General features: G+C 37.5%; 3 protein-coding genes across 5 annotated transcripts; 2 read left to right on the top strand and 1 right to left on the bottom strand.

Moving 5' to 3' along the window:
- The first annotated feature begins 125 nt into the window (after nucleotides 1–125).
- LOC148845170 (uncharacterized) lies at nucleotides 126–7,222 on the top strand. 2 transcript variants are annotated; one of them, XM_088956029.1, is made up of 5 exons: nucleotides 126–322; nucleotides 3,297–3,514; nucleotides 5,745–5,966; nucleotides 6,630–6,778; nucleotides 6,940–7,222. In XM_088956029.1, the coding sequence occupies exons 1-5, from the start codon at nucleotides 230–232 to the stop codon at nucleotides 7,125–7,127; spliced, it is 870 nt and encodes a 289-aa protein (XP_088812155.1). In that variant the 5' UTR covers nucleotides 126–229; the 3' UTR covers nucleotides 7,128–7,222. The 2 variants fall into 2 exon arrangements, with proteins under 2 accessions (XP_088812155.1, XP_088812156.1); XM_088956030.1 differs by lacking the exon at nucleotides 5,745–5,966 and having other exon boundaries at nucleotides 169–322.
- Nucleotides 7,223–12,490: 5,268 nt separating this feature from the next.
- On the top strand, nucleotides 12,491–14,629 carry LOC148845169 (uncharacterized). The gene is made up of 3 exons (XM_088954929.1): nucleotides 12,491–12,701; nucleotides 12,794–13,677; nucleotides 13,837–14,629. Exons 2-3 carry the CDS (start codon nucleotides 12,817–12,819, stop codon nucleotides 14,491–14,493), a joined length of 1,518 nt encoding a protein of 505 aa, XP_088811055.1. The 5' UTR covers nucleotides 12,491–12,701; nucleotides 12,794–12,816; the 3' UTR covers nucleotides 14,494–14,629.
- Nucleotides 14,630–15,924: 1,295 nt separating this feature from the next.
- Nucleotides 15,925–21,755, bottom strand: LOC148845168 (uncharacterized). 2 transcript variants are annotated; one of them, XM_088956246.1, is made up of 15 exons: nucleotides 21,351–21,755; nucleotides 21,120–21,217; nucleotides 20,908–21,008; nucleotides 20,707–20,785; nucleotides 20,525–20,585; nucleotides 20,292–20,338; nucleotides 20,122–20,214; nucleotides 19,763–19,853; nucleotides 19,385–19,433; nucleotides 17,830–17,946; nucleotides 17,584–17,731; nucleotides 16,783–16,875; nucleotides 16,627–16,695; nucleotides 16,455–16,497; nucleotides 15,925–16,326 (listed from the first exon to the last, which is right to left on the bottom strand). In XM_088956246.1, exons 1-15 carry the CDS (start codon nucleotides 21,406–21,408, stop codon nucleotides 16,226–16,228), a joined length of 1,248 nt encoding a protein of 415 aa, XP_088812372.1. In that variant the 5' UTR covers nucleotides 21,409–21,755; the 3' UTR covers nucleotides 15,925–16,225. The 2 variants fall into 2 exon arrangements, with proteins under 2 accessions (XP_088812372.1, XP_088812374.1); XM_088956248.1 differs by having other exon boundaries at nucleotides 16,587–16,695; nucleotides 21,351–21,749.
- Nucleotides 21,756–21,980: the final 225 nt, after the last annotated feature.

Raw genomic sequence — 21,980 nt, 5'->3', positions numbered from 1 at the left:
GGTTCAGACTTTCTGGTTTTAACCGGGAAGTTTAACTGTGGAAACCGCCAGCTTAAAAAAATGTTAAGCTTTGCAAAAGATTCCATCCAATGAATGACCAACACGTTGGCGATGACACGCATTCAGCAATGGGTCCGGACCACCTCCACTCTTCGGAGTCAATTAATAAGAAACTTCTGCTCCCTCTCATTCTCTCTCTCCAGAACTCGGGATTTGGCGAGCACCTGTAATGGCGGAAGAATCAGAAACTCGGGTCTCAGACCCTCCACCCTCTTCGCTACCCAAGTCATCTGAAGAAAATCTCAAGCAGTCTCAGTCTCAGGTACTCAAACCTTCGAACCGCCATCCGAATTGTCAATTTGTGATCTCTCAATCCGATTTATTCTTCTCCGTTCCTTTTGCACAACTTTTCATATTGATCTAGGGTTTCATTTTTTCGTTCGGTTTCTCATGGTTTTCCGAATATGAGTGCCTAGAGGTTCATGATTTTGTGTTTTCTGGTTTCTATTTGCAGAAGATGATTTTGTTGGTTCTAAAACTGAATTCACGAATTTTTCTTTTCTTTTTTTTTTCTCAACATTAAATGGTTTCCTTTCGTTCTTTATCTCTGGAGCTTTTGATTATTTGAAAGTTCCGAAATTCTTAAAAGCTATAGGTTAATCTATTTTTATTTTCATTTTTATATTTATTTATTGTCTCTCTTAGAGGATAAGGATTTGAAAACGCCGTTTTCAAGTGTCCTAACTGGCTGGGAATTATAAGATTCTCAATGTTGAAAAGCTCTCTTAAGGTATGATATGGTCAAAGCTATATCGATTTGACCTGATATGAAGCACAAGTTACACAGAAATGTTTGTGCATAGATTCTAGCAAAACATAAAGATCCTGCCTCCGAGGGGGACAAACACGAAGAACCTATAATAACCATCAAGAAATCATGATGACATTTTTATTATTCTATGATTTTCAAATCTTACAATCGATTCTGCTACAGCCTTCTATTTACTCCAGAGTCTCTTCATAAGCATGAATATTATCTTCGGATCATCCTCTCCCATGTTATCTTTTTGGACTTAGGTAACCACCTCATTATGCATTGTGGAAGTTTGCTGTTGTCGCTTTTAGTCCTAGGACCCATAATCAGAGCTTCCTTTACTTCACCACTTGAACGTATCTTTCCGAAATGCCCTTTATTTGACATAAAACCAACCCCTAAAATACAAAACCTTAGACTAAATCAGTGAATTTTCTTTTTGAGGGTTACTCATTCCCTCAAAGTCAAGTTTACGTAACTTACCAAACAACTTTAAGTACTTAGAACTAGTTGTAAATGATTAATAGTGAAACCAATCTTCTTTGTACTAGGGTTATTTTTTGCAGATTTCCTAGGGCATAAAATTTGAATGATGTATCCAATTGCAAACCTATAATTTGAATAATGCATGGCAGGCACCATAGTTAGTCAGTTTCCTTTTTCTTTGGTCAGTAATGGTCATATCTATTTCATTAATATAATAGAAGAGATTGCGAGATGCAGATATGCTTAATAGATTGCCAGCAAAAAAAAATCAATTGATCAATGCCATATGGAGAAAAAGTGCTAAACACAATGTCTAAGGCAATGACCCACTGTACATCCTCTCCTTATTCACTCCAGATTTGTCCGCAATATATGTTAGAAATCAGGGCCCGGAAATTCATCGTACTCCAATGCAGCATACAAGAATCCAGCAACTGACGAATATTGTTCAGATTATTCAATAGCCACCATGGTCCTCTACCAAATTCTTTCCCCATCTAATGGTATTTGCAAAATATTGTTTCACAAGAAGGGAAGATATACTCCAGGACATGACCTCTCTAAGGCCAACAAGAAGGGCTGTTACTTCTGCTTATATAGCCTGAGCTTCCCTAATGAGGCCAATAAATGCCTCTAGCATTTATTGATAAAAAAAAGTCTCTAGCATGTGCCCTTTCTTAGGAAAATGGCTTTTGTTAGGTAGCCATCTCTGTGTGTGGGATCAGTGAAGGTCAAGGAATAGCAGAGAGATTTCTGGACATGTCATAACAATAGATGACCCAAAGTTCTTTTTTGAACTGAATCCCAACAGGAAGCCATGTAGAGGAGGATACTTATTGATCATTTATGCAAATGAAATCATAAAATTTAGTTATTAACTATCTGCAAGTTGGTGAAAACAAAATGAGATCAAGCAATCTTGACATACTGAGCAGAGAGGACATAATATATAGGATGAAAAACACCAATAGAGTTTTTTTTTTTTTAATGGGAAACGATAACTTTTATTAAAACTTGATAAAATTTGAAGGACACAAAGGTCCAACGGTCCAACCCCTTAAACTAGGGTTTCTGACCACCAGCAGGTTTGCTATTACAACTCAGTCCAGAATAAATCTCCTCTATCTGTCCCTTGTTTGGCTAGAGAGTCTGCCAAACCATTTGCTGACTTTCTAACCCATCTAAACAACATTCCAATCTCTCTTGAAAGGCTTGTAATCTCCCTCAAGCTCTGCCTGTGAGTCCAAGTCCCCTTAGTACCTGTTTGCAGCCACTCTATCTCTAATTTTGAATCCCCTTCCACTTCAAACTGTTGAATACCCAACTGCTTTACCAATCTCATTCCTTGATGGAGAGATAACACTTAAGTTCTTAGCGAGTTAGCCACTCCTATTGGCCCAGAAAACACAGCCACAATTCTTCCTTCTCCATCTTTTACTACACCACCTATGCCCAAAGGACCCTGGTTTCTGGAGGGACTTCCATCGAAGTTAAGTTTAAATCTTTGGTTTACTGGAGGAAACCATTTTGCCTGAAACTTTTGCAGCCAATGCAATTGCTTACAACTCATACAGTACTTAAACTTTGCAGCCATTATGGTCAGAAATTCCCATTTGGACATGCCAACACATCGGCGGTGTCTTAGAGAGAGGAAGGACCAAAAAAGCCTTATAAGAAAGATATAACTAAGCAGGTCAGCGTCTGAAAGTAGATAGACCTTTAAGGAATACTATGTGTTTAACCAAAAGCAAACATCCAACTCCAACTGCTGTGTTTTTCAATATGTGTATATGTTTATTTGTATCTTGTCTCAGCATCAATATAGACTGATGTATAATGTTGAAAAGAAAATATGAAGTCATATAGGCCTTTGTGGTCTTTAAGGTTTAAATATTTGATGCTTCTCCTTTTCTTCTTGTTCTTAAAATATTTTTTGGTGATTATTCTATGATTAGTGATAACTCTCTTTTCCTTGTTTCTTTTTCTTCCCTCTCAGGTACCTGCATTTCCTTTTTTCCCTGCTTTTCCCAATGGTGAACTTCAGATGTATCCAATCATGTACCCTGCACTTGCCCCAGGGTTAATCCCTGTGCAGAACCAGGAACACAGTAATCGTGGTGCTGGCATATATGCTGTTCCTGTTCTTCCATTCATGGGGCCAATGTCTGGAATTCCAACCAACACTCTTATTCCCCTTACCTACAGTCTACCAACGTAAGTATTTTTTTGGCAACTCTTATTTGAAAGCAGGAACATTATTTCTAAATTGATTGTGTCCACTGGTTAATAAGTAATAAAAACGTGTCTCTCTGTGATTAAATGATTTGACAAGGTCCTCTTCCCTTAGGTTCCAGAATAAACACCTCATTCAGATGGATCTCAAGGTCTGCCAAGTCAAAAGGTGTTTTTCAATATGCATGACTTTGCTTTTTAAAACAAAAACAACTGCTACATTGTTCTTTCTGATGTGGCAGTTTCTGTTTTAAAAAAATCATGCATATTGGTAAAAACCCCCTCAGTGGTAGATGGTCTTTCCAAGGAGGGTTGATGAGGACTTCTTTACATTTGGGTGTTGATGTCTAAGAATGGTTTATTTTCTAGTTTTTTTGTACTTCTGAGTTACAATGTTGCATTTTTTTTTTTGGTTTTTGCTCCATCTGTGGCCTTGTAGTTGTAATTTCCTGGTCTCTGTTTTGGTGTCTCCTATGTTCTTATGCTTGGGAATGTTCTCTACTTGTTTTAATATTTGTTATCCACATTTTTCCATCATTGATGAATTTGTTAATGATAGGAAATGGAAAGAATCAAATCATTTAGCTATGTGTTTCCTTAAGATGCCTGCTGAACTACCTTATCTTTGTTTTTTTTTTGAAGATTTGACGTTCTTGTCCTTCCTATTTCTCATAGTTTATTCCCACTGAAACCTGCCTTTTTGGTACTAGGCACTGTCTCCAAAGCAGGAAAGTTCCATGGTCTTCCTCTCTATTTTATTATTATTTGGGGGCAAGAAGCCCAAAAGGTATTGATTGGATTTTTAGAAATCATCACGAATAATTTTTTATCGTTTATTAGTCTTCATGGCATAGTTGTCAAGGCGTCGCCTAGGCGCCTTGCCCAAACACCTTGACTTTTAGCAACTATGAACAAAAGCACCTTGAGCTTGACTTATGAGGGGGGGAAGAGCCTTTTTGATCCTCAAAGATAAGACCTTTGCCAGTATTTTATAGATGCTTGTTACCAAACTGATTGGCCTTTAAGTCTTTGGGATGTTTGGCCTCTTTCTTCTTTGGGACCAGGGCTAGGAAAGTTGCATTTACTCCACGACTAATTATAGACTGTTCCTCAAATTCTTTGAAACTTCTAGCAAGTCTCCTTTGATTATGTTCCAACAGTCTTGAAAGAAGAAAGTCTTATGTTCCAGCAGACTTTTCCTCAAAATAACACAATATTGCTCTTAGTTTTTTTGATGAATACTTGCATTTCTAGCCTGGTCAATGGAGAAATCAAGAACTGTGTTTCATCTGCATTCTGGATGTGGGTAATAATAGGGTTTTCATATTAACTTTGAAACCAGAAATCGACCCAAGATCTTGAGCACTGAGTATCATTATACTTGAAGCCTCTACTTCCATGATGAAGAGAAATGGAGAGACCAGGTTGCCCCACCTGAGATCTATGGGCCCTCCTAAAAGGTTTGCCAGAAGCACCACTATTGACAGAAAAAAGAAACTGTAAAGATGCATGCTCCAATCCATTTTCTCCACTTGGCCCAACATTTTAGTTTTTCTATATTTGCATCATAATTTATGCTAGGTGTTTGCCCAGCTAAGTGGATGTATCCATGCCATCAAATGCAGCATTGAGAAAGCAAACATGAATGTCTGTAAAAAGGATACACAGCTGATTTTGTCGATAGTTGTTCATATGGATGGTAGTATAACTATGCAATTACTTTTTGAGGAAGATTTTCCCTCCACTATATTAATATATACAGGTTTGAGGGTTATAAGATCAACCTTGCTATGCTGAGAGAAGGGCACGGTCTAAGGATGAGACTATGAGTATGGGCTTGGATTGTGACCAGGCCTGAAGTTGGCATAAGGTGCTAAAAACTTACCTTGCATGACTTAGTATACAGACCTTGTGCTAGGCTCGGGCTGGTGTGGGCTTGGTACAAATATATAAAATTGACAAGGCCCATTGGTAAAGTTTTAGGTCTTCTACTGGGATTGTAATCAAAGTTATTGGATTGGATAAAGAAAACTTACAAGACATATATGTATTACAATATACCATGTGGTACTAATGAATTATATATCTACATTGTAAGTCAATAAACTTCAGTATATGATGCTCTTTTAGTTGTACTAGATGTATGCAATGAAAACATAGCAGATTCCATTTGATCATAAAAAATGTTTGCATTTCCTGTGTGTGCCAATAGAAGGACAGCTGCTCCTGAGGGTGGAGCAGTCAATGAGGAACATGGCCAAGACGTTCGGCAACAACATGCCCCACAAAGACAAGTTGTAAGGAGATTTCAGTTTGCATTTCAGATTGACTTGTTGCTCATACTGAAGCTGTTAGCTGTTATTTTCGTGTTCAACCAAGATGGATCAAGACAAAGACTCATTCTTCTTCTCTTTTTTGCTTTAGTCGTGTATCTGTAAGTGGCTGCACTTTGTTGAAATAATCTCTTAGTTCAAGCGTGTGTTGTCATTCCATGGCATCCAATCATCTGCAGTTGCCTTATTATGGAATCCCCCTCCCTCATTTTCTCCTTTTAGGGCCGGTAAAGTTCCATTAATGATCAATTGGATATAGGCATATCTGAAACTTGTACCTGATTTACATCTTACTGGAGTTGGGCTGGGCATTCATACAATTTGGATCTGGATTTTTGTTTTTGTTTTTTTTTTTTTTTTTTTTTTTGGGGCGGGGGGGGGGGTGACATGACATCATGACGAATCTGTCCATTCATCTGAATTGGTCATTTGTGTGATGCTCTTGTAAACTTGACTTGTTTTGCTCAACTCATCTTAACAAAGCCTTATCCCTTTTATATGGGATTGGCATCATGAATCCTGTTTTGGAGTCTGGATCTCCTGCAACCAAAAAATCTGCACACATGGCATCCAGCTGCACATTAATGTACGACTGGATACCCCTACTTTCACAGTGTGCAGAGTTTTTGGCTTTTTGCTTGCAGGAGATCCCGTCACCCTGTTTTTTCCATTCCACTATATAAAGGGTGTTTACTGATCCAGTAAAAAAGAATTATTTTTGCTAAACAACACTATTATTATTGTTTATATTGTTGGTGTTGCAGATACCAGACTGGGGCTCTTACACCACTGATACGGTGGCTTTCACAAGGCATGCAGAGGCCAGTAGCACCTCCACAACTACGACCTGGAGTCAGAGCTGAGAATGGCCCTGCTCCTGCTAGGCCTGAGGATGAGAATGCTGCTCCAGGAGGTAATTGTTCTTTCCTATCTTCTCTGCATATACACCTGCATTTTTTGTTTGAACACTAAGCTCATCTACCAGCAAATTATGTCCACCATGAAGCTTGCATTTCATGCAATCAACTTCCTGAAATGTTGGGATGCCTTATTTTCCATTATTCCCTTTTACAGAGGCACAACCTGGAGTCGGAGATGACCTTCAGCATGAGGATGACGCTAATCAACAAGTTGAAAATGAGAATCGGCCAGAACCTGGTGCAGGGAATGGTGTCAACTGGTTGGGGATAGCAAAGGAGATCCAAATGATTGTTGTTGGATTTATCACTTCTCTTCTTCCAGGGTTTCATAACGTTGATTAGCTATCTGTACTGTCACCAACTTACCGAGTTAAGGGAATATCACTTGTAATCTTCTATGCTTGAAATCCTTATACCATCTTCGGAATGATTCGTTATTTTCTCCCTGCCCCCTTTTTTCTTCTTTTATTTATTTATTTATTTTTTTTTGAGGGTTGGGGGCGTGGAGGTGGTTAACGGTGTGCAACAAAAATAGTAATTATGATTAGTTTAATTTAATCTGATGAGTTGTAGGGACACCAATTCAGATAGAACGTAAACCGTGTGATCCGGAAGAGTTCAAATCTGAGTTTAATCCTATGAGTTTAATCGGATTAATTTAACGGTGTGCAATAAAAATAGTAACTATGATTAGTTTAATCCGATGAGTTGAAGGAACACCAATTTAGATGTGAACTCGATCCAAGTTCAAATCTGCGCCCCACAACGTTCTACAGCACATCTCCGCCGTGTATTGAGAACATTTCTCGATGATATCATCATTTCTGATACATTATTCGGAGATGTTTTCAATACACGGTGGAGATGTACTGTAAAGCGTTGTGGGGCGCCCCCTTCTGGTTCACAGATGTGAACTCGACCCGGAAGCCTACTGTAATCACATTATTGGCCCAAAAATATTGGAAAAGAAAAGTAGAAGTAATCATGGCCTTGTTTGGGAGTGCTTGGCCTAAACGGGCTTCTGAAAAAATCATTTCAAATCATTTTTTCAAATGGGCATTTCCAAAAAGTATTATTTTAGTGTTTGGCTGGTCACCAGGTTTTTTTTTTTCCAGAATAGTTTCATGCAAACGTAAATAAAAGGATAAATGCGTTTTTTTCATGCTTCAAATGTATTTCATGTAAAAAGCCCATATTGAGCTTTTTTGTTAATTTTTTTTTTCACTGGATTTTGACTTCTCCAACGTGAAAAATACAGCCCTAGACAACCTCAATCCTTAGCCAATGATGAATATGATAGGGCTTAACACTTGGGGTGATCATGGGCGATGCCCTTGGTTGGGTTTAGCACCTATCACATTAAATAATAAAAAATTAGATGTTTATAATATTTAATGTTATATAATGCATAATATATGTATAAAATGTTGTGCAACTTGAGGGTATTGAGGGTGAATATTTCAAGATCCAATGAGCATATATATAAAAAAGTGATTAAAAACCATTGACAATGGGTCGACGGCTTGATTGTTCGGGGTAATGGATCGTTGACCGATTCAATGGTTTTTGGCTAGGGACCGTGATTGGGGTAAAATGGAACCGGTTTTCTAGACGATTTTCAATTAAAAAAATAAAAAAAACGGTAATTCAACCATCCTGTTCAAACAAACGACCTGTTCTGACAAAAAAAATTACAAGCAAAAAATAGAGTATGTGAAATCCATTAAGCAGTATCATATATGTTATGTCATTTGAGTGTGACTCATACGACCCCAAAATGGAACCTTTCTAGCCACCGGTTTTTGAGTTGACGGTTCAACCGTCCAGTTCGAATGGACGACCCATTCTGACAATAAAAATAAATAAATAAAAAACAACCAAAAACCATTGAACGGGCCAACGGGTCGATGGTTCGACCGCTTGGGTCAATGGGTCATTGACCGATTCAATGGTTTTTGGCCATGTACCGAGCTTGGAATAAAACGAAATCGGTTGCTTGAGTAGTTCCCAATTAAAAAAATAAAAAACGGTCAAAAACCATTGAACGGGTCGACGAGTCGACAGTTTGACCGCTCGGGTCGATGGGTCGTTGATCGATTCAACGGTTTTTGGCCAAGGACCGGGATTGGGGTAAAACAAAACCAGTTGGGTAGATGGTTCCCGGGCCAAAATGTTCGTCCGTTCGAGTCAACGACGGTTCAAAGACCATGGTTTTTATGCTTTTGGATTTTCACTATTCAAAGGTTTCTTCTACTGTTGGTTTTATTTGAGCATGCACGGTATTTTGTTCTTTTTTTTTTGTTTTTTTTTCTAGTGTTTGGTCTTCTTTTTCAAGATCCTTCAAATCGGTCTAAGGTTTACCACCATTTTATTCATCCCTTTTGTTTTTTCTTTGGGTTTTCTTGTACAATGTTTTTTTTTTCCTTACAAGATGATTTGCTTTGTTCTTTCTTTGATTGCATGTCTGTTTAGTTCCATTTCAAAGCGAAACTTTGGACTTGATTTTTTGATTTTTTTTCCTTAGCTTTCCAATTTGGTGGATTTATTGCTATTTATTTTTTGTGTTTAAGGTCACTTTGGATTTATCTTTCAAGGTTTTGGAATCCCTTGCAATGTCCACCCTTCTCATGACTATGACTACAAAGTTATTTCGTCTAATTATTGACATCTAGAAAAATGACCTAGGAATGGAACCGTTCTGGCCACCAGTTTCGAGGTTGACGGTTTGACCATCTGGTTCGAACATATGGCCCGTTTTGACATTAAAAATTTAAAAATGGCCAAAAACCATTGAAACGGGTTGACGACTTGACCACCCAGGTCAACGGGTTGTTGACTGATTCAACAATTTTTGGCCAAGGACCAAGTTTGGGGAAAAATGGAACCAGTTGCCTAGACGGTTCTCAGGCCGAACGATCCTACTGTCCGATTCAATTGGGCGTTCTCGATGTGAAACAAAAGACAACTATGAAGTAGAACTCAAAGCTATCACTGTGTGATCTTATTCTTTTATATGAGATGCTTTGCTGAAGTAATATTTAAAACACGAACACACGACGATCTCTTTTAAGTCTATATATGAATTTCAAGACTTGAGTACTTATAATTGCAAGTTTCTTATTAAGAAACCATTGTCTTTTTTAATGTAGCAAATAGCAATGTTGCAATTTCATTCTAGCCCTTGTGAAGAAGGGGCCCCTCCGCTAGTTATTATTATTGTTTTAATTATTCAATAATAATAATAATTAAGTATTTTATCATTTAATTATTTACCATTAAATTAATATTATATTATTATTTAATTATTACCATTATTTTTATTAATTTCTCAATATTAACTTTATTTTAAAAATGATTATTAATATCAATTATATATGGGCACAGAACCCCAAGTTACAACACATGAGAACACTCTACATTTTAGTATCAAAGACACCACCCTAGGGACATAACTCCAATGCTTCTAACACCTTTCCATGACCACAAGTTGCCAAAACCCTAGGTCTTACATTCATCTCCTTGTTGTTAATCCAAGCAGCAACAAAGTCCATATTTACAATGTTATATGTAACCATATTAAGGTAGGTTTACCACTTAACACAGCCCTTTAACATCCATAGTAGGGGTGATCATGGGCCGGGTCTGAGCTGGGCTTTGCAATTATGATAAGGGTTATAGCTTAGGCCTGGGCCCAGCCCGGTCCAAGCCTGAAACATAAGCCCTAGCCCAGGTCTATAGGGTCGAGCCAGGCCGGGCCAATATCACTCATATATAAAACATTACATATCTATATATTAAATGACATAGCATGCATATAAACTTATTTTATATATTATATAATATAAAATATATAATATAATGTAAAATAACATCTATACATATGTGTACACTATACACAAAATGTGTAAGTTTAAATATATGCGGGTCGGGCCGGGCTTGAAGTATTAAGCCCAAGCCCGACCCTAAAATTTATGGGCCTGATGTGGGCCCGGGCCTGGACTACGCCTGAACACAAAACCCAGGCCCAAGCTCAGAATTTTTGGGTTGGGCTTGTGCAGGCCGGGCTGGAATGATCACTCCCAATCCATAGTAATTACAAATTAGGCGTATTTAAAGAGTGATGTATTTGGAGGGAGAAGATCCTCTTAAAACAAAAGAAATCATCTTCTTCTCCACTTTTGGTGGAGTTTGGGCTCCCATCAGGGCAATGCCCATTTGAGCAACCTTTACAGTCTTGCATTGGGAATATCTCCATACTCATGTGCTTTATTTCATGAGGAGATATTCCTGATTCATGGTTGAAAGAGGCTGTTGGGATGGTGTGAGCATGGACTTGCCTTGACTAAAGCCGATCTCCTTTTGGTGAGTAGTGACAACCGAACCACTCCATCCAAGTGAAGATGGTATTTGACCCTCTACTTGTGACATCCATCTCAAATCATAAATCTTGTTCAAGATGATGAAAGCAAGATTGGAACACCACTATCCCTGCCATAGATTCTTGGGGGGTTTTAACCATTCAGTTCACCTATAGGGCAGAGGTAAGATTTTTATACTAAATCCTGATTGTGGATTGATGTTAAATTCACGGGCATGATGCAGTTTATAGAGAGATTGCTAGTTGATTAGGAGGGGGCTGCAATTTTAAATTTTTGAGGTGGACTGCAGTCCACTTATCCCTAGATTCTTCAAGATGATGTGGCAGGTTTTTATTGAAGGGTCAATGTAAAAAATTGACCAAAGGGGTGATAGAATGCGAGTTCAACTTGAATGCATCTCCCTACAAAATCGAAACTGACATAGTTTCCCGTAAGTTGGCCTAACCCAACATCCTAAGCACCCGACAAATCTAGTGATTCACATTCAACCCTTTGCTTTTTAGTCAATGGATAGCTCTTTCTACGTAGGACTGTCAATGGGTCATATCTATCCGATGTACCTGAACAGATCGAACCGATTATAATGGGGTCTGGTTCCATGATTTTGTCCCTGTTAATAATTGGGCCGGTTCTGACACTTGCCTGTCCTAAACCAATTCAGACCCAAAACTGATTATTTGATTGAAATTTGAATATATAACATTTTCTTAAATTTTTTATAATTTCTATCATGTTTTATGTTTGAAATGATAAATTTGATAAATAAAATTAGCTAAAACATATTTAATTTATTAATATACGTACAATTAATTAAATATTTTTCTATCAATTTTGTTAAGGTTATAATATCAAATTTTAAAATTTGAAGTTATTATTTAATAAAAACATATATAGTCTTCAGTATAACTGTCCGGAATATTAACCGGGACGGTTCTGGTTCCACTTAGATTCAGACCCGACCCGACTTGATCTTCATAAAGAGCCATCAGCTTTGGTCGGTGTGGAGCGTTAGTAACCGCCATAAAAAGGCAGCCGTTAGTTGTTGTGATTGTCCGAAGTACTCTCCAAACAGATGAACGAGTGAGTGAGAATTGGACTCCAACTCCAACATTTTAGCCTTTTCGATTGACCGGTTTTCTTATTTCTTATTATTGCCCCTTCTACTAATAATCTCTGTATCTGTTACTCTGTTAGTTAAGTCGGTTAAGAATTCCATTCCAGCAACCCTTTCTAGAAATAATCCTATTCCAAGTTTCCAACTCCAACATTTTAGCCTTCCTTTTCGGTTGGCCGGCTGTCTTATTTCCTATTCTTGTCGTTTCAATCACAATCTTATCTGTTACTCGGTTAAATTAAGTCGGTTAACAGAGTTCCATTCCAGCACACGTAACTACTAATAATCCTACTCTAAGTAGGATTCTTGTTTTATAAATAGTAAATAGAATCTGCCTCTCACTCTCACTCTCACTCTCATACGCATACATACAGCATCATCAACACTACACTTCGTCCGATTCAACACTGAGAAATCATTACGGTAAGTCTCTTCTCCCTTCCTTGGTTTCTCCTTCTGTTTATTCATTTTCTGTTCCATTACACTGATTTCTCTTCTCTTCTGTTTACCTGCAGTGCGTGCGTCTGCAACAAACAAAATGGCTATGGTGTTAGTTATTTTTTCCTTCCTTTCAATCTTTTCCTTCACTGTTTCCTTCGGTCAATTAGATGATTACGAGTGGCCTGGACCTCAATATTCCGTTGTGGGAGATCCTGGTATGAGAAATTCTAACCTTAGATTGGCCATAGACTCATGGAACTACTGTAACAAGGTTGGATCTGAAGCTCCTAAGATGGGGAGCCCGGCTGCAGCTGATTGCTTTGATGTCCATCCTAAGACATTCTCTGTTCATCATAGAGTCACAGAAGCCGATAACAGATTAAGTGTTGGAAAGCCTTTTCCTAGTTCATTCAGGGGACAAGATTTGTCTCATCTTAATGACCCAGATTTGTATGCTGTTCAGAAGGAACTGTATCTTGGTTCCAAGTGTGAGGTACATGGGAACGACCTGAGGTTTATTTCTGACTATTATCAGTTTTGGATGATTACTCTTAGAAATGGTAATCTAGACACACATGCCGGATTGTGCCCCAGTAAAGGCAGGAAGGTCGGTCCCTTTGAACATTCAGAAGATGGATTCTCATGTTTTGGAAAGGGGTGTATGAATCAGCCACTTATGTTCCATAACTATACCAGCTTGCAAACTATTGGAAAGGAGAATTTTCTTAGAGGGAGTTTCTTTGGCACCTATGACTTGGATGTTGATTTCGGTAAAGGAGTAACACGTAACATTTCCTACTACTCTGTGTCATGGGAAAAGAAGCTTGGAGAGGACAAGAGTTGGGCTTTTCATCACTTTTTGAGGACATCAGACAAATACCCATCACTAAAGCTCACCCTGAAATCTGATACTGCTGGTGGAAAGTTTGGCTATGGTACCAGAGGAATGACTAAGGATGTAAGTATCAATGTGCTGGTTTCTTTCTTTATATATATATTTTTTCTATAATTAATTTCTGATTTCTGATCATATTGATTATTTGATCGTATAATTTGCAATGATATTTTTTAGTTAGTTAAGAGTTTTAACTACTTTTGGTTTGTTCTGATATTGCAGCTTACAATTTCACCGGACTTTGAAGTGATTTTCACACTTAATGTGCTCAAGGGAGGAGGTGCAAATAGCCAATTCAACTTGCTAGAGATGAGAAGCTGTTGGCGGAACGATGGTCTTAGATGCGAAGGCAATAGTAGAATTGATGTAAATCGATACTTCAGAATGATCCTCAGTCCAAACACAACTGCACTCTGTAGCCCTACCAACTTAAAAGCATGTCCTCCGTATCACATTACTCGTGGTGGTTCCCCTCCCATATATCGTAATGACACAGCAAACTTTCCATATGAGGCTTACCATAGTTACTGTGCACCTAGCAATGCTGAACACCTTCAAGAGCTATACCATCTATGCGACCCTTACAGCAATCCAATGCCACAGGAGATTATTAAGATACTACCTCATCCGGTTTGGGAATCATATGGATTCCCAAAGAAGCAAGGAGATGGATGGATCGGTGATTCAAGGAAGTGGAAGCTAAAGGCTGGACAATTGGCATTCACATTACCTTTCTATCAGGATCCAGGGACTGTGCCTATAGATAGGTCTTGGGACTCTATTGGCGTTGGTACAGAGGTTTTCATGAACCCTGATCAAGTTGTAGAATGGACTATCAGTGACTTTGATATCCTGATGCATCCAAGGCCACATGATTAGTAGTTTTTCCTTTTCTTCTATTATTTTTTGTACATGGTCTAAGGACCAAGTTATAAGTTTGACAAATGTATGAAGCTTTGAAATTTGATTTTTCTGGTTCGATTCAATTCAATCGTTTTATTTATTTGGCTGTTTATGAGGAGTTTGAAAAGCAACCAGAAAGTTTTTGTCCATTGTTTTAATTATATGATTGCTAGCTACCCATATAAAATCTTCAAATGGTTTTCCAATGCCAGTCTGGTTTGCTTCTTATGGATTGGTCTGGCTTCTTGTGGTCTAGAGAAAAAACAAAGAACCAAAGAAAGAAATAATTAGGAAAAGAGATTTACTTAGGTTGGTTCAGTGGTTTTCTCTAGGCTAATGGTTATGATCAATCAGTAATGACAATAAAAGGCTTTAATTTCTATAATTCATTTATGTGAGACCTTAAATGCCAACTTATACATCAAACTATTTAAACTTGCTTGTTTCTTTCAATTAAACGGCTGATGGTCTTATATGGGGGTGTCGATTGACCTGTTTTGGATTGGACCCCATCCAAGCCAAGTATTTATTTGATTGGATTGGACCTGGTCCATCCATAATGAAATTATATTGGATGGGTTGGATTAAACCAATATCTGATGATCCATTGATAGAAGATAAGAATATAGGTGTCAATGGATCAGGTTTGGATTAAAATTAATCTAAATTAAAACAATTTTGAACAGATTGGATGGTCCAGACATTGAATAGGACCGGTCCAAAATATTCATTGGATTGGATCGGACCTGGTTCATTTGTAATGGACTCACACAGGATTGGATTGGATTGGACCAAATCCAGTCTAATTGGCACCCCTAGTCTTTTGTTTTCAAAGGAAAAAAATGGTAGGTTTTGTTTTAAAAAACAGTGCATATTTTTGGAACCAACAAAATATTGGTTTCTAAAACAAAAACAAATTTTTTAGTATGGAAGTTATATGATTTATGGAACATGATATTAAACAATCAAATGAAATCATGTTTTTTGAAACTAGATTCAAGGAGATGTTTTTTGTTTCAATTTTGAAAACAGAAAACACAACCAAAATACGTTTTTTGTGTTTTTGTTTTTAGAAACAATCTATTTTTAAACAATATGGTTTTGATTTGTTTTTGAAACTGACAAGAAAAAAAAACAATTCATATTGTAGAACGCCCCCTGAAAGAGCATGATTAAGTCAGAAAACAACTTAAACTTTAGATTTCATGGTTCCATTTAGACCAAAGGTACGACACCTAAGACATCACATATGTTGCTGCCCAATAAGATTTGGACACGCAAGCAACCCAACCAAAATTCATATTTATGGTGTTCTGAGTATTGAACTGAGAACCGTGCCTATATTATATTGGGCGGTCTCAAATTGTAATATGACGATGGGGTGTTCTTCAATGGAAGCTGTATAAATGGCACATAAAACAAGCCCAGTGTCATTTTTTCACCTTTGAACCACATCCACATCAGTTTGTAGTAGCATAGAAATTATAATTGCACCAAAACAGTTCTGAGGTTAACACTAGCAAACTCAATGGGGACTAAAGAGGAAAACGGATGCTTTCATTTATTTCAAACATTCAACCTACAAGAGGGGTCATTGCTCGGTGAAATGGTAAAATCTCAGGCTGACGAGTGTGAGAACTTGGGTTCAAATCTGAGAGTGGCCCACTTTGTGCAAAAGGCTAGGACCATATACAGTCCACCCTTCCTATCATAGAAGTATCTCCTCTTGCACACTGACATTGAGTGTCTTATTTGGAAGAACAATGCTGTTAATGACCACGACTTCATCTTCAACAGTCACAGCTTCTCCTGGATTAGAAAATATCATTATTCACATAATGTTAGGAATCATGTACAGTGGAGTCTCCACTCCTGAAGAGAAAACTAAACATAAAAAATGAATGGATTCATAAAAAAAAAATTGAGGAGATGAATACCTAGGATGGTAATTCCAAGTTTGGCATTATAATCTCCTTCACCCTAAAATCAGTTGATAGATCTGGGTCAATTACTATGGACTGGAAATAAAAGGAAAAAAAAAGAAGAAAAGGTCATCTAGGCACACACACAGAGAGAGAGAGAGAGAGAGAGAGAGTCTTGGCTTCTTGCCTGCACACGTGACCATTTACCAATAGATGACTTCCACCCCACAATTGAATGTATAACAACTGCATTTTCCTATTGAAGGATGACAAATCATGCCTAAATAAGTCTTACATGGAAGAATTCACTAATGAATTCTATATCTTTAATCCAACTTTGTACCTCGATTTTGACATCATCCAGGATGATGCAACTTATGAGTCTTACCCCAGCTGCTATGTGAGCATTTGCAGAAATTGAGACATTGGGACCAATCTGTTTTAAATGGAGAAGAGCTAAGTTAGCTATAAATTCTGAAAAAGAACCCAAAATGTAGAAAAGACATCCAAAAGGGATTTTACTTAACAGGATGCAATTCTAAAGCTTACAGAATAAAAAAAAAAAAAAAGTAATACAAAACATCAGTTCTAATCATGAAGGCCAACACAAAGAGTCTGGCAAAGGTAGAAGAGAATTCATAGCTACAACAGTAAACAAAACTATGTTGAGGGGGTGCTCTCCAATACAACTTTGCTCCCCCACCCATCCCCTCTAGCCAAGCTTATTTGTCAAATAGTTGGTTAACCTCTTGATCCATCTAAACTAGATATTCACTTTTGGATGTTCTTGGATCCCTAAGATGGTCAGAGAACCCAAGGTCTGTCACAACAATCTCTAGGTCACTCAATAACGATAAGCCACCCTCTACCACCACCTGATCTGAGTTGATAATGTCTTCAAACTGAGACCTTTATCGAGAGGCTTTGTCTCAGTATGAATAAGTAACCTGACACAATAGGATCTCAGTAAGCCAAAAGAATCTATGTTGTCACTTCCTTGAAGGCCCCCCTAATTCTGACAGCCCCAAGTTTACTCAAAATCATCAAACAGAAGACAGATCCATGCAAGTTCCCATGAGCAACACTTGAATGCAATTTGCCATGTAGTCAAAATGAGGAAAAAAGAAAAAAAAAACGAGAATACCTTCGCAGTTGGATGAACCTTTGCTGATGGATGCACATAAACGTCACCAATGATAGTAGCACTCTTGGTGCCATTTCCACTTGCCAGAAGATGAGGAGAAGTAAACCGAAATTGGGCAAGATATAAGGCAGAACATTTCAAAGACATTCTATAAGTTAAAATATAAGTTTAAACAGGTCATTTCATTGGTCCAAATATTCAAGGCAAGAAGAGAGGAAAATAGAGAACTAAGGAATTTTGCTCTACCCGGGAGTTTTGATTTGTTCCCAGAAGTCCATGGTTTCATATACATATAGCTGATTCTTCCCAGCAAGAGGTGACAGGATGTCTTGATCCAATCTTACAAAATCTGTAGGAAGGACCCTGCAATTAAACTAATTTCAGCATGATGTTGATCGGAAATTATTCTTCAATTAACATTAAAAATTTAATGGGTCCAAAAGAGGAATAGTCCCAACAATAACTAAAAGATATAGATTTGTTTGGATCTTACATGTTAGGAAAATAAGTCCTTGCATTAAAAAATAAATCATAAATGATCTTTAATACTCGATGCCAAAAAAATCAACTAGGTATTTTCTAATCAAATATGTTTCACTGTCACCCTTGGGATAAGAAAAATGTTCACATAATTGGATATCCTGTATATAACTCAAAGTGGGTAAAAAAAGATACAATAGTTAACAATCAGCTCTTAAGTCCCCAATACATGCTGAATAATACATGAGCCTTGAATAAAATTTTACTTTGATTAAATGATCCATACAAAATATAAAAGACAATCTTGGACCAAATGGATGCCTTTGCAAACTGTAGGCAAAAAGACATCCAACCTCTTAGCTGCACTCATGACTTTAAGGAATAATTTGTGATTCTCTCAATGACAAGGTCAAGATATTGCTGGTATTTCCACCAGAAGTATCAAGTGCAATGACTGTAACATGAGTAACCCTGACATTCCAGTGTTTTCCCATGTTGGCCTTTAATTTTTGGGGACTAGTAGCCCCAGACAAAACTAGTTGGGAAATCTGATTGGCGCCAAATGCAGCCAAGATCAATCAGAGAAAATAACCAAAAAACACATAGCCCCTCATGGGACATTTCTCTCTCACTGGCCACTTGGTGACAATTTGACACTTATCTTGAAAGCACAAAGGAGGCATTAGGCATCAAACATGGCTACCTTGATGAACAAGAAAATGTAAGTGTAATCTGTCCATCATGAATAATCTGGGGCACTCAGAAAATATTTCCACTTTTTCCTGTAAAATCACATTCTGGTCGATACTTCATTCATGTAGCTTGAACAGTTTTGTCAATGGAAAAAAAAGAAAGAAAAGTTGCATAAATCTCATGTTCCATCACTAATGTCAACAAAGCATAATTTAAACTGTTAGGGTGTCACAAATGACTGTCATTCCACTCTACCCCGGGCTATTAAGAGGCATTTGCTAGATCATCTCTTACTACCTCAGTCTACATCTTTTTCATTCTTCATGCCATTCCTAGAGACTCCAACCTGCACTAGTATATTCCTCACTGCAGTTGTCGTTTTATTGAACTCAATTCAGGATTTTCTTATTTAAAAAACAAACAATTTCAAGGAGATTTGCTCAAAAAGAATTGCATAAATGGTTAAGACTGAATTTCTGACTCCCCAATAAAGTCAAGAAAAATAAACAATGAAGTTGTACAGGGTATATTAAATAATAATTGGTGACTATGTATATGATGTCATTGCAGAAAATTAAAAAGAAAAAAAAAAAAGAGAGAAACTTTCTAGATACACCAAATGCCATACTTTGTTAGTGGCTGGAGGGCTTCAAAGCTGGACATGCGCCGTAGATTAGCTGCAAATGACAACATAAAATTTAGATTTAGACAAGGTGAATATTTGTTTTATCATGAAAGCATTAAATTATGCCAATAGAGAATCACAAATGTCAACAGGAAGGAGCATCTAATGTTCAGGAGATGTTGCCTTTACATAATTAATCTATGACCATGAAAATGAAAAGAAATAATATGAAGATAGTGGAAAATAGAACATAGAAAATAACTATATAATTCAAAAGCTGTACATTCTCTGGAAGTGGTTGTACATAAAGGGAAAAATATGAAATCCACTGGTCTGTAATCTATGCATTCAACATATTGTCAAAGATGTCCAGTTACAAACCTCTGTCTTTTCTTTGTGTGGAGACATTCTGGATGGCAGTAAAAATATCTGGCGTGAATATGTATACACCACAGTTAATTCGATCACTTACCTGAAAATATTGGTAGAATAAGAGCACACTCTATAGGATTAACAATTTAAAGCATTGTTTCCGATGCAAAAGTTACAAGACACAATGAGTGTGGCTAGGATAGGGGCCATATGCTCTGTTTATGCTAAATTATGCAAGACATGGAGAAGTCATTCATGCATCTAACATCAAATTACTGAAGGTGTTTAGGCCTCCTATATAAGAGACATCAAATGCCAAATGGCTTGAAATATGCTAACACTAGCTGATTATCTCGTTTTACACATACAAAAGTTTCAGGCTTCTCCGTGTAATGCAACAACTCATTGGTAATTGGATCAGCCACTAACTCGCCAAACTGACTGGCTGACTCAGCAGAAACCTGCATAAAACAGTAGGGTTCAATTTGAGCATGGTGAATGATAATTAGTTGATTTGAACATAATGATGGGTACCTACCTTGATCACTAAAATTGTTCCCATCCCTCCATATCTCCTATGAGCCTCTGGACATGCGAAGAAAGAAAACCGGAAGTTACAATTTAGAGAAGTCAAACAAAAGTTTAGGAGGAATTTTCCATATCAAAATAACTACTGCTTTTTGAGCTACAAATGCTATGCAGTATGCACAAGACTGAAAAAACAAGAATTAGCACTAGAAATATCAAATTGTTAGCAAGAAGGAAAGTTACCAAGCATGCCGGGCAGTGGGAAACTGCAGCAAACATCACAATTCAGCAAAAATATATGTGACTGCAATAGAAAAGAAAAGAAACGGGGGAAGTCAGAAGCACTCAGATGATGAAACTCTCATTTCATCTCAATAATCAGAAAAACAAGGAAGAAAGAGTGACAAGGAGTACAAGATCCAAACCGGGCTGTCCTCCATTATAAGATCTCTGAAGTTGTAAAGCCCGCCAGCTGAACCATGTGGCTTGTCTTCTCTCAAGTATCTGAGAGAGTAACAACAGAAAAACCATTTAAGGTCGTAGAACTTAAACAATGTTTTCTTCCTACAAGAATATCAGATGCAAGAACAAATAACCAATAGAAGACAAAGTATATCCCAACTTACCTTACGGGAACTTTCAGCTCATTAGAGATTGAAGAGACATACAATGCGAATTCCCGCTCCTCATAGAAGCCAATGAGATAAATGTGCGCCAAGTTCGGGATCTGCAGGAGTCCTCAGGAATGATCTCAGTCACATTGGTGGAAAGGTAAAGAAAATACAACTGTGATTTCTAAAATGTGTATAATTTCTCTAGGGAATTGAGAATCATCTACCGCTTTGCAAGCTGAAATCGGGTGGTGAACCATCGGTTGTCCTGCCAAGGGGAAAAGCGGCTTCGGGATATTTAGAGAGAGCGGCCGAAACCGAGTACCTGCAAAATTCAAACAAAATTAACACCAAAGAAGGCATACAAAGAAGAAATATTTCCATTATTCCATCCAAAGGAAACAACTTCAAATAACAGATAAAGAAAAAATTCCATAAAATTCTTTCCAATTTCCTACCTTTAGTAGGTCCACCAACCATGATCACAGCAACAACCCTCTCTTCCGAGATCCCCATTTTGAAGGGAAAAATAACTCTAGACTTCAAACCTCGAAACCTCTAACCTTGTAACCCTGATATTTTCAGAATACAATCTCTCTTCTTCTCTAACACAGCACAAAGAAATTCAAAAGAATGAGAGGAGAACTCCCTTCGCACTTCTCTCAGAACCTTTAACGTAAAGATACTAAAAGACGGGCATGGCAGAACGATAGCTCATAAGGTTTCAAAACCATGCATTCTACAGAGCTCGAACGCCCGCAAATTTGCAGCAACGAACGAAGAGAGAAGAGGGGTGCAATCCTTATGGCAAAAACGACTTATGAGTCTGGGCCGTTTGATAAATGCTTGAGTGGCACTGAATGACTTATTGCCCAACTATATTTCTAAAATTGCTTTTTGTTTTTCAATCCTTATGGCAATGACTTATTGCCCAACTATATTTCTAAAATTGCTTTTTGTTTTTTTATTTTTACTTTTTTCACTAAACAAAAGTATATTTTTTCACTTTTTTCCATCTTTGTTTTGTTTAACTTTAATTGATCATTCTTCTATTTGGGTTTTGCACAACATGGGATTTTTTATTTTTC

The sequence above is a fragment of the Nelumbo lutea genome, chromosome 7 (assembly GCF_056320005.1).
Source record: "Nelumbo lutea isolate HS-2025 chromosome 7, American lotus-T2T, whole genome shotgun sequence".
Classification (NCBI taxonomy): Eukaryota; Viridiplantae; Streptophyta; class Magnoliopsida; order Proteales; family Nelumbonaceae; genus Nelumbo; species Nelumbo lutea.
Note: the sequence above shows the minus strand (reverse complement) of the source record. Positions and strands in the feature narration are given on the sequence as shown.